This window comes from Chelonia mydas, chromosome 1, assembly GCF_015237465.2.
Source record: "Chelonia mydas isolate rCheMyd1 chromosome 1, rCheMyd1.pri.v2, whole genome shotgun sequence".
NCBI lineage: Eukaryota > Metazoa > Chordata > Testudines > Cheloniidae > Chelonia > Chelonia mydas.
Window position 1 is genome coordinate 54,276,970 of NC_057849.1, and position 13,164 is coordinate 54,290,133.

Below are 13,164 nucleotides of genomic sequence, written 5' to 3' on the forward strand. Positions count from 1 at the left end.
AAACACCTATGGTCTTGTACTATTTTTTTCGGGGGGGGAGAAACATGACTGCTGTCCCTATTCTGTAGATAATGAGTTGACGTTAGCGATCTAGTGCTTTAATCAGATACTCTTCCTAAATACTAAAATTCATTTAAAAATAAATCTTTCACTTGATTCACCTAGCAGTAGCATTTGTTTTGTTTACATTCTTTTACCAATGGGTGGCAAGCAGACTTAATTTGCGGGTAAAAATATAATGGATTATGCAGAAATTTAAGTACCTATCAACGTGCTTATTGTTTGCAAAAAAATAACTAGCAATTTATAGTCAAGATAAATAAGGAGTACTTGTGGCACCTTAGAGACTAACAAATTTATTTGAGCATAAGCTTTCGTGAGCTACAGCTCACTTCATCGGATGCATTCAATGGAACATACAGTGGGGAGATTTTATATACACAGAGAACATGAAACAGTGGGTGTTACCATACACACTGTAACGAGAGTGATCAGGTAAGGTGAGCTATTACCAGCAGGGGGGAGAGAGGAAAAAACAAAACAAAAAACCTTTTGTAGTGATAGTCAAGGTGGGCCATTTCCAGCAGTTGACAAGAAAGTGTGAGGAATGGGCGGGAATAAACATGGGGAAATAGTTTTACTTTGTGTAATGACCCATCCACTCCCAGTCTTTATTCAAGCCTAATGTAATGGTGTCCAGTTTGCAAATTAATTCCAAATCAGCAATCTCTCGTTGGAGTCTGTTTCTGAAGTTTTTTTGTTGAAGAATTGCGACTTTTAGATCTGTAATAGAGTGACAAGAGAGATTGAAGTGTTCTCCGACTGGTTTTTTGAATGTTATAATTCTTGACGTCTGATTGGTGTCCATTTATTCTTTTACGTAGAGACTGTCTGGTTTGGCCAATGTACATGGCAGAGGGGCATTGCTGGCACATGATGGCATATACCACATATGCTTTAAAAAGCAAAAATCCTTGCAATCTCAGTGTATATTTTAAAAAAAAGTACTTATTGGTACATGACTGTCTCAAATCCTTCTTTACCTTATGACATACAGAATGGGATTCTGTCCTCACAAAATTTCTTGAAAATGCTGTAGAGCTTTCCTCAGCCTTTGGAAGCAGGGGGCAGTAACACCCCTATTTAGAACATTCTGATAGTATATGATTACTTTTTCCTCTTTTGCAGAGAGACAAGATTGCCAGAATTTGTATAAAGTTTCAAGATGCATTTGCTTTGTGTTCACAGGCTTAGAGAGGAAGTAAAAGTAGATATACAAAATAAAATATAAAAAAGAATAAAGAGGAAATATATACTGTAGTAATTAATATAAACCAGAAGCTAGGAATTATAGAAAATTGATACGAGAAGCAAAAGAAAACAAGGAAAAATCTATATCCAGCAGAGATAAGGACCCATAAGGAGGAATTTATGTATACAAAAATAATTATAACAGTGATATCCGTCTGTTACTAGTTGGAAATGGTAGAATTGTCAGTAATAATGCAGCAAAGGCAGAAGTGTTAAGTATTTGGGAAAAAGTTAAATAATGTAGTCATACCATATTATGATAATACTACACTTTCCATTAGTAACTCCGGAGGATGTTAAACAGCAGCTACTAAACTAAACATTTTAAAATCATCGGGGCTGGATAGTTAGCATCCACAAATTTTAAAAGAGCTGGTCAAGTAGCCCTCTGGACCATGAATGTTGGTTTTCAATAAGTATTGGAACACTGGGGAAGTTCCCGAAGACTTGAAGAAAAATATTTGTGCCAATATTTAAAAAGTTTAAATGGGATGATATTGATAATTATACTCCAGTCAGCCTGACATTGATCCTGGGCAAAATAATGTAATGATTCATATAGGACTCTATTAATAAAGAATTTAAAGGAGGGTGTGTAATGGGGTGTTCCCTCACACTAGCCTGGAAAGAATTAATGTGGCCCTGATAGGCCACACCTGAGGAAGAGTCAGGCTTGATAAGCAACCACTGATTGAGAATGAAGCCCAGCTGAGCAGGCAGGGCTAGTATAAAGCCAGGAAATATGCAGCAGAAAGAGAGCTGCAGCATGAAGGCCTCAATAACTCACTGGGTTTAGAGAGGGAAAGGAGGAAACACGGGGAGAATAGAAGCCCTGGGACCCTGGCCCTGAGGGAAAGGTTTACACAGAGGAGGGTGGGCAAGGAAGCCTGATAGGGGTGGAAAAGGGAAAGGCGCAGGAAAAGGGCAGTAAGGTTTTGGATGGTGCAGACCATGGCTGCTGGTTCAAGGGACCCTGGGCTGGAACCCAGAGTATTGGGCAGGCCCGGGTTCCCTTACTAGCTACTGGGAAAGTGAGTTGGAGGACTGCTGGGAACGATACCATCAGCCAGTCCTGTGAGACTTTGATACCTTATTGTGATCAGGCCAGAAGTCCAAGCCTCGAAGAGGGTTTTAGTTTTTTTAAAAAGAAAAAATGCAGAGAGGGTCATTGTGAATCAGATTTTTACAGCTAAATCACAAACCTCAACATTTGGACTTTGTATCTTGGAAACATTGACGCAACCATATATATATATATCCAAATGAATGGGCACTAGTACAATGCTCTTAAATTAAGCAGATGTACATTGTGAGGGATAAAATGTTTTTTCTGAATATCTTCATGTTTCAATTGAAGGTACACCCTGGATGAGTTTGGAACAGCTAGAAGAAGTGCAGTAGTCCGTGGCTTCATAGATGCTCTTACCAGAGGAGGTCCAGGTGGTACTCCCCGACCTATAGAAATGCACTCCCATGATCCTTTGAGGTAGGATAGTAATGAAACTGTTCATTACATAATATTTTTGTCATTCATACAATAAATCCTTTATGTGGCAATTCTTGTTTTTATTTAGATATGTAGGAGACATGTTGGCATGGCTGCATCAAGCTACTGCTTCTGAAAAAGAACATCTGGAAGCTATGTTAAAGCTTGTAACTACTCAAGGTATTATTAGATTTTAATGCGTATTTTGCAAATTGTAGAAACTGAAGTTAGTGGTGAGCAATATGCCAGAAAACTACAACAAAACTCCTAGAGTGGACTTCAGTTGCTCCGCTGAGGGTATTGTAAATGACTTCAGAAAATGTAATCGTTCAGTTTGCTAGGAAGAAAACCTTTAATCAAAGAGAATGTTTCAAAGTTCACTGGTGTGTGCATTTTCCTGCCCTCTCAATATATTTAGATTTAGAAGGGAACTTTTCATGCTAGACTTCAGAACTCAAGTGAATTTCTGAAAAGGAACTTTGTAAAAATGGCTTTGTAGGGTACCCTGCTTGTATCTTGGGGATTTTGGTATCAGATTTACTTTTTCTAGAAAACAAATATTTTTCTAACAGCCTATCCTGCATGCTCCTGCTCAGCCTGTGGATCAAGTCTGGCTTCCTTCCATCTTGTACCATATCACCATTAAAATGGTCCAAATGCCAAATAGGGCCCCTGCAACTCCATAATCTTCAAATTCTTCTGCATTAGCTAGTCCACAGAGCCTGCATTGAGTCTTCAGCCTGCTTGCAGTTTTTGAGGCAGATTTGGACCTGTTCTCAGTAGTGCAGTGGTAATCCCTGTAGAAGATGCCAGTGTGATCGATCTCTGTAGCTACAACCAGGGGCTTGTTACAGCTGAGCATACCTGCCTCACCTATAACAAGTATTGAGAGTTACTAGTGAAAGCCAAGTTTTTGTCATACTGAGATACAAACAGCTACTTGAACCTTAACTGGTTCACAAGGCCCTGCCCTGGGATTTAAATTTAATCTGACTTGTTTAGCACACACTTATTTTCCTGTACTTTTGGAAATAGAAAGTGGCATTCCTAATAGATGTCACATCAGCAAGAAGGGTGTTGGAAGAGCTCCCAGTTTCAGTCAAACCACAATAAGGTCAAAGATTGAGAAGTGTGGAAATTTTGTCTGTTTTGTGGTTATGTATATTTTAGGGTCCTTTGAAAATGTTTAAACATTTTCTACTCCTATTCCCAACTCTCATCACATTATCAGTTCTGCTCCAGTTATAGGCTATAAAAGTTGAATACTTTTTTGTACCGTGTTTAATACATTTAAGAAGCAAGAAGCCCAGACACTGCTGTGGGGTGTAGAAGAGGAAAAGACATGTCAATTCCATTAATTTTACATGTGCCACAGGAGCCCTATGCTTCCACTTCTTTTAGGAGGAGACACTCTCTTAGGAAGAGCTCTCTGAAAGCTGGAATCACAGAGTCCATCTCCATGCTCTGCTTTTGCTGTGTGCTTTACAGCCACTCCTCTCCCCACAGCCTCACCTCCTACTCTGAAATCACTATATACTGGGAATGTAAGGCTCTCTACTTAAATGCTCCCTTCTGAGATCAAATAATAGAGCATCTAACCCCCAATTCCTACCACACACACTCGTAGTGTCTGTAGCCATAACCACCCTTAGCCATAGACTGGACCAACATATCTGAGGATATGAAAACTATGAGTGTGCATGAGAAGAGTGTCTGACCACAATTCCCCGTTTAGTTTTCTGGGAGAATCTGGCACCTAATTGAGAACCCACGACAGGCTATCCAAAACTGGGAGTCTCCTGGGGAAAGCTGCACTCCAACAATGTAGTCTTAAGGTAAACCCAGCATTCAAGTTTAAAGTAAAATTTCATTTCCCACAAAAATAGGTCACTTGTCATTCTCTCCAAATTCCAAGCATTCTGGAGAGAACATGGTGCACAGAGATGTTAAAGACTGATATCCTGCTTGAAAATTCTCGTGCAGTTTGTGAGGAAAGGACTCCAAATCATCTATAAGCCTGCTAGGTGAGACTACTCACTAAGGGCCTATTCCAACTCCTATTGAAATCAAATGGAAGGCTTAGGTGGGAACTGGATCAGGCCATGAGCAGTAGCTACATCCTGAGCTAAGAGATTATATGCCTCATACAAATAAATATGGAAAGCTGCTACTTGGTCGTTATTGAGTATGTCAGCTAAGGTAATAAAAGATCATTGTGTAACTCTCAACTGATGTAGCCTTCAGATGACTGGTGTTGCACAGTGATGTAGCTCAGTAAGATGCCACAACTTAATTCTATCATAAATCATTTTTGTAGTTAAATAGTTATTAACTTCAATGATCTGCCTCCCAAAATTCACAGTTCTTAGGAAGCCCCCTGTAGAGTCTATGAATCCATCAGCAATGAAGAAAAGAAAAATGTATGAATCTGAAAACTTCCTTTAGTCTGCAAACACAAGGCCATAGGTCCATCCCTCCCTACAGAATGGAGGGTGTTGGGCTCGGGGAGAGTGAGGAGGATGGAGGTTTGGTGTTGATGGAGGAAAAACTGTTCAAGGCTCAAGTGACACATTTGAAGAAAAATGTGAAAAGTCCAAGCTCACATTTTAAGAAAACTGCCCTTTGTTTTTTAATAAAAATAGTCAAATAGCACATAATCACATGGTTGAAAATAGTTTCAAACTATTTTAAAAGCTTTGCATTTCAAATTCTAACTTTTAATTTAGTCCAACAACTGTGCTGTTTTAAATTTGAAAGGGCTAATAGCAAGTGCAAAGACATTTAACCCCCAACTTTGTAGAGCCAGAAAAGAGAGATTCTCTCTCCTTCTGTGGAGCTTAGTTGCTCCAGCAGAAAGAAATAGCAAAGACTTTCCTCTCTTGCAGAGTTCCTGAGCTCCACAGGAAGGGAGAAATCTCAAGAATTCTGCTAAAGGGAAGCAACAGAGACTCCCCATCCTGTGAAGTTAAAGGGACTCCACTGTAAAGAAGCATCCAAAACTGAGTGGGAGAAAGATACTAGATATGTCCCTGCCGGTTACTCACATCTGCTTTCTGCCACTGTGCAAGTGCCTTCTAAAACTCTGTGACTTTGGGGAAAAAAAGTATCCTGTAATCTTTTGGGTCAGCGTGGCAAACTATTGTGCAATTAACAGAGCTGGCAGGTTTATTTTTATTGAATGAAAATTACCAAATTAAATGCAAAAACAATCTACATTAATGTACGTATGTGTATGCAATATGAACAAATCATTGTTGCTGTGTGTAAAGTATTACTACCTGAATTTTTACTTTTCTGCAACTTAAAATTTAGCCCATATGCATTAAAATTTAGATTTTTTTTTTTTTATTTTTAACCTGTTTTTAATCGTCAGTTGTGTATGTGGGCAAGGATTTATTGTTCTGATGAGCACTAAAATGTGAGGGCTCCAGATAGCCTTACAGGTAAAGTATTAAAAGGGATAATGCAAAATCAGGAACGTTTCTTTTAGATAGTAGTAGTTACAAAATAGGTGTATCATGCGTGTGTTAGCTGATTTTCCTTATTGTCAATGTTTATACATGTTAAATTTCTGAGTGATTATTGATTTACCAATTTATGGCATTAAAACTCTTAATTCAGTGTAATTAAGAACATAAGAATGGCCATACTGGGTCAGACCAAAGGTCCATCCAGCCCAGTATCCTGTCTACCGACAGTGGCCAATGCCAGATGCCCCAGAGGGAGGCAACCTAACAGGTAATGATCAAGTGATCTCTCTCCTGCCATCCATCTCCACCCTCTGACAAACAGAGGCTAGGGACACCGTTCCTTACCCATCCTGACTAATAGCCATTAATGGACTTAACCTCTATGAATTTATCCAGTTCTCTTTTAAACTCTGTTATAGTCCTAGCCTTCACAACCTCCTCAGGCAAGGAGTTCCACAGGTTGACTGTGCGCTGTGTGAAGAAGAACTTCCTTTTATTTGTTTTAAACCTGCTACCCATTGCTTTCATTTGGTGGCCCCTAGTTCTTATATTATGGGAATAAGTAAATAATTTTTCTTATTTACTTTCTCCACACCACTCATGATTTTATATACCTCTATCATATTCCCCCTCCTTAATCTCCTCTTTTCCAAGCTGAAAAGTCCTAGCCTCTTTAATCTCTTCTCATATGGGACCCGTTCTAAAGCCCTAATTTAGTTGCCCTTTTGTGAACCTTTTCTAATGCCAGTATATCTTTTTTGAGATGAGGGGACTACATCTGTACGCAGTATTCAAGATGTGGGCATACCATGGATTTGTATAAGGGCAATAAGATATTCTTCGTCTTATTCTCTATCCCGTTTTTCAATGATTCCTAACATTGTTTGCTTTTTTCACTGCCGCTGCACACTACGTGGACGTCTTCAGAGAACTATCCACAATGACTCCAAGATCTTTCTCCTGATTTGTTGTAGCTAAATTAGCCCCTATCGTATGTATAGTTGGGGGTATTTTTTCCAATGTGCATTACTTTACATTTATCCACATTAAATTTCATTTGCCATTTTGTTGCCCAGTCACTTAATTTTGTGAGATCTCTTTGAAATTCTTCACAGTCTGCCTTGGTCTTCACTATCTTGAGCAGTTTAGTATCATCTGCAAACTTTGCCACCTCATTGTTTACCCCTTTCTCCAGATCATTTATGAATAAGTCGAATAGGATTGGTCCTAGGACTGACCCTTGGGGAACACTACTAGATACCCCTCTCCATTCTGAAAATTTACCATTTATTCCTACCCTTTGTTCCCTCTCTTGTAAGCAGTTCTCAATCCATGAAAGGATCTTCCCTCTTATCCCATGACAACTTAACTTACGTAAGAGCCTTTGGTGAGGGACCTTGTCAAAGGTTTTCTGGAAATCTAAGTACACTATGTCCACTGGATCCCCCTTGTCCAAGTTTGTTGACCCCTTCAAAGAACTCTAATAGATTGGTAAGACATGATTTCCCTTTACAGAAACCATGTTGACTTTTGCCCAACAATTTATGTTCTTCTATGTGTCTGACAATTTTATTCTTTACTATTGTTTCAACTAATTTGCCCGGTACGGACGTTAGACTTACTGGTCTGAAATTGCCGGGATCACCTCTAGAGCACTTTTTAAATATTGGCGTTACGTTAGCTATCTTCCAGTCATTGGGTACGAAGCTGATTTAAAGGACAGGTTACAAACCATAGTTAATAGTTCTGCAATTTCACATTTGAGTTCTTTCAGAACTCTTGGGTGAATGCCATCTAGTTCCGGTGACTTGTTACTGATAAGTTTCTCAGTTACTTCCAAAACCTCCTCTAATGACACTTCAAATCTGTGATAATTCCTCAGATTTGTCACCTACAAAAGGCTGCTCAGGTTTGGGAATCTCCCTAACATCCTCAGCCGTGAAGACTGAAGCAAAGAATTCATTTAGTTTCTCCGCAATGACTTTATCATCTTTAAGTGCTCCTTTTGTATCTCGACCATGCAGGTTGTTTAGCAGGCTTCCTGCTTCTGATGTACTTAAAAACATTTTGTTGTTCCCTTTTGAGTTTTTGGCTAGCTGTTCTTCAAACTCCTTTTTGGCTTTTCTTACTACATTTTTACGCTTAATTTGGCAGCGTTAATGCTCCTTTCTATTTACCTCACTAGGATTTGACTTCTGCTTTTTAAAAGATGCCTTTTTATCTCTCACTGCTTCTTTTACATGGTTGTTAAGCCAGGGTGGCTCTTTTTTAGTTCTTTTACTGTGTTTTTTAATTTGGGGTATACATTTAAGTTGAGCCTCTATTATGGTGTCTTTGAAAAGTGTCCATGCAGCTTGCAGGGATTTCACTCTAGTCACTGTACCTTTTAATTTCTGTTTAACTAACCTCCTCATTTTTACATAGTTCCCCTTTCGGAAATTAAATATCCCAGTGTTGGACTGTTGAGGTGTTCTTCCCACCACAGGAATGTTAAATGTTGTTATATTATGGTCACTATTTCCAAGCCGTCCTGTTATAGTTACTTCTTGGACCAGATCCTGCGCTCCACTCAGGACTAGATCGAGAGTTGCCTCTCCCCTTGTGGGTTCCTGTGCCAGCTGCTCCAAGAAGCAGTCATTTAAGTATTGAGAAATTTTGTCTCTGCATTTCGTCCTGAGGTGACATGTACCCAGTTAATATGGGGATAATTGAAATCCCCCACTATTATTGAGTTCTTTATTTTGATAGCCTCTCTAATCTCTGTCAGCATTTCATCGTCACTATCACTGTCCTGGTCAGGTGGTCGATAATAGATCCCTACTGTTAGAGCATGGAATTACTATCCATAGAGATTCTGTGGAACATGTGGATTCATTTAAGATTTTTATTTCATTTGATTCTACATTTTCTTTCATATAGAGTGCCACTCCCACCCCCCCCACCCCACTCCCCCGCCCAAGGCACGACCTGTTCTGTCCTTCCAGTATATTTTGTACCCCGGAATGATTGTGTCCCATTGATTGTCCTCACTGCACCAGGTTTCTGTGATGCCTATTATATCAATATCCCCCTTTAACACGAGGCACTCTAGTTCACCCATCTTATTATTTAGACTTCTAGCATTTGTGTACAAGCACTTTAAAAACTTGTCACTGTTTATTTGTCTGCCCTTTTCTGATGTGTCAGATTCTTTTTTATATGCATGTTTCTCATCTGAACTGGCCCATACTTTATCCTCTTCCATCCTCTCCTTCTGACTAAAACCTAGAGACTCTCTATCAATAGACTCTCCTCTAAGAGAAGTCTCTGTCGGATCCACATGCGCCTCTGCAGCAATTGGCTTTCCCCATCTCCTAGTTTAAAAACTGCTCTGCAACCTTTTTAATGTTAAGTGCCAGCAGTCTGGATCCACTTTGGTTTAGGTGGAGCCCATCCTTCCTGTATAGGCTCCCCCATCCCAAAAGTTTCCCCAGTTCCTAATAAATCTAAACCCCTCCTCTCTACACCATCGTCTCATCCACGCAGTGAGACTCTGAAGCTCTGCCTGCCTACCTGGCCCTGCGTGTGGAACTGGAAGCATTTCTGAGAATGCCACCATAGAGGTCCTGGATTTCAGTCTCTTTCCTAGCAGCCTAAATTTGGCCTCCAGGATGTCTCTCCTTCCCTTCCCTATGTCATTGGTACCTACATGTACCACGACCACCGGCTCCTCCCCAGCACTACACATAAGTCTATCTAGATGCCTCGAGAGATCCGCAACCTTCGCACCAGGCAGGCAAGTCACCATACGGTTCTCCCGGTCATCACAAACCCAGCTATCTATGTTTCTAATGATCAAATGTCCCATTACTAACACCTGCCTTTTCCTAATGACCGGAGTTCCCTCCCCCGGAGAGGTAACCTCAGTGTGAGAGGATACCCCATCATCATCTGGAAGGAGGGTCCCAACTATGGGAAGTTTCAGAGTGGTTTCCCTCTGCTCCTGTTGACTGCTCTCCTTCCCTGGGTCTTTCATCCTCCTTAACAGTGCAGGGGCTGTCTGACTAGAGGTGGGACAAATCTACAGAGTCCCGGAAAGCCTTTTCAACATACCTCTCTGCCTTCTTTAGCTCCTCCAGTTCCACCACCCTGGCCTCCAGAGCCTGTACGCGCTCTCTGAGGGCCAGGAGCTCCTTGCACCAAATGCACACACATGCCACCCGCCCACAGGGCAGGTAACCATACATGCTGCACGGAGCACAATAAACAGGATAGCCCCCACTCTGCTGCTGGGCTTCTGCATGCATTCTCTCCTACAGCTGCCTAGGTTAATGATAGGGTTTTTGTTTAAATCAAGAAGTTTTGATTAAAGTTTAGTTTAAAGGTTTTAAAGAATGGCAAGTGTACCTTGCCCCCTTCCCAACTCCCTCTCAAAGCTCCCTGTTAGCAGTCCCTGGTCGCAAAGCTCCCTGGTCACTTGCTCACTGCTTTAGAAAGCCCTGGTCTTCTTGTTAGCCCCACCCCCTGACTAAGGCTCAGCCAGTGAACAGAGGCTTCTAGATTTCAAACCTTGTTTAGAAGCTCACAGCTTCCAACTGCTGGCCACAGCACATAGTCCTTCAAACAAACAAACAAACATACAGACAAACACAAGCTCAGCACACACCAAGTAACCCCCAAATACAAACGCACACTACAGACAGCCGCTTATCCCAAGGGTCCCGTATTTGCTCCTCCTTCACCTGGAGAACTCCCTCTCTCAACTCCCTGTTAGCGGTCCCTGTTCCCAAAAGTTGCCTTGTTTTAGTTGCTTCTGCATAAGCAACCTCTCTCACGTTAATACAAAATGATGTGGCTTGTCTCTGATCTTGCTTCCCAAGGATTAGTGTTCACAATTCGTGTCTTCGTTTTGTGGCTGAAAGATAATCTGTTTTGGTGTGAAATAGGGAAGTAACATGGCCTAGTGTCACCTGATTTTATCACGTGGCTTAACCACACTTAGTTGCAGTTTATCTCTGAGGTTGATCTCATGTTGATAGGTTTTAAATTACAATTATTTTTAGACAGTATTATATTGAGACGTATAGAGTAGGTATTTCTGGATGGATAAATTTGACAGTACTGCTTTTCTGTTTCATGACAAGAAGATAGGACAATAAGTTTTTTGTTTGTTGGTTTATTTTGTGAGGAAGGTTGTGTTTGCACTATTCACTTGAACTAGTTAAGGTCCCAATGAACAAGTACACCTCTACCCTGATATAACACGGTCCTCAGGAGACAAAAAATCTCACTGCGTTATAGGTGAGACCGCGTTACATCGAACTTGCTTTGTCCCCTCTCCCCGTTCCTTGTTCCCTGACCACCCCCTTCAGAGACCCCAGTCCCTAATCACCCCCAGGACCCCACCCCCTACCCAACCCAACCCCCCTGCTCTCTGTCGCCTGACTGCTCTGATCACTATCCACACCCCCCCGGCCCCTGACAGGCACTCACCAGCAGCGACAGGAAGCGGAGCAGCCTGGCCCCAGCCCGCTCCACTCCACCACCTCCCAGCCGCAGCGCTTCACTTCCCGCCGCTGGTGGGTGCGGGGAGGTTGGAGAAAGAATGCCCCACATACTCACCTGCGGCGGGAAGCAGAGCACCGTGTCTGGAGATGGGCTGGGGCCAGGCTGCTCTGCTTCCCGCGGCCGGTGAGTGCGTGGAGGTTAGGGAAAGGACGCCCTCCGTACTCACCGGCGGCGGGAAGCGGTGCGACGCAGCCCCAGTCCACTCTGCTTTCCTAGCCCTGGCTCCAGCAATGTTGCTCGAGGGGCGGGGGGGTGTTGGGGAAAGGTCCCACACTCACCTGCGGCTGGAAGCAGAGCACCATGGCTGGGAGCTGGCGGAGTGGAGCGGGCTGGGGCCGAGCTGCTCTGCTTCCGCTGCTGCCGGTGAGTGTGGGGAGGATCCCTTCCCCCAAACCCCCTCCTCTGAGCGACACGGCTGGGGCAGGGGCTGGGGCGAGGGAAGCGAAGCGGGCTGCTGCTCCCGGCCCCCCGCTGATCCCACAGGCCACTCTGGGACTGCGGGGTCCCCAAAAGTGCCCCCCCACAGCTCCTGCCTCCCAGGGAGCTCCTGACCGCCCCCGAGACCCTCTGCCCCTTATCCAACCCCTCGGCCCAGGCCCGGCACCCTTAACACGCTGCTCAGAGCAGCATGTTGGAGTTTTACCGCGTTGTATGCGAACCCGCGTTCTATCACATCGCTTTATATCAGGTTAGAGGTGTATGTGTTATGGTATGCTATGGCAGGGAAGTAAGTGTGGTACATAGTGCACATGTATCTTATGTACTAGTTTTTCCAGGGCGCACGTAAATTGCTTTTAGTGGAGAGGTATGACCTAAGATGAAACAAAATTTAGCAAATGTGTGGGAAAAAAAGAAACGAAAGTAAATTTGTATAATGCTTACTGTATGTTTTCTTTTAACTGTAGGTGTGGAAGAAAATGTACAAGAAGTAGTTGGGCACATCACAGAAGGTGTCTGCAGACCTCTGAAGGTGGAATATTTTGTTTGTGTGTGCCTGCTGCTCATTAAAGCTGTCTTGTGTTTTTATTGCAAAATGCATTTTGTCATATATATCAACTGAACACAATAACAGTGTATTACCATGAGTGGTAGATACATAACTTGAATATTGAGGGATTTTATTAGGACCCTACGAAATTCACGGCCATGAAAAACACATCATGGATCAGGAAATCTGGCCTCCCCCTGTGAAATCTGGCCTTTTGTGTATTTTTACCCTATACTATACAAATTTCACAGGGGAGACCAGCGTTTCTTAATTGGTGATCCTGACCTAAAAGGGAGTTACAGGGTGGGGTCACAAGGTTATTTTAGGCGGTGTGTGGTATTGCCACCCTTACTTCTGCGTGG

The 13,164-nt window shown here is 42.4% G+C and overlaps 1 protein-coding gene across 1 annotated transcript in view; it reads left to right on the plus strand.

The window, feature by feature from the left end:
• COG6 (component of oligomeric golgi complex 6) overlaps window positions 1-13,164 on the plus strand; it is a 100,790-nt gene that overhangs the window by 47,079 nt on the left and 40,547 nt on the right. The window contains exons 9-11 of the mRNA XM_037892829.2: window positions 2,669-2,797; window positions 2,886-2,977; window positions 12,720-12,784. Of these exons, the coding sequence (XP_037748757.1) occupies window positions 2,669-2,797; window positions 2,886-2,977; window positions 12,720-12,784 (286 nt within the window). The remainder of the gene's footprint in view (window positions 1-2,668; window positions 2,798-2,885; window positions 2,978-12,719; window positions 12,785-13,164) is intronic.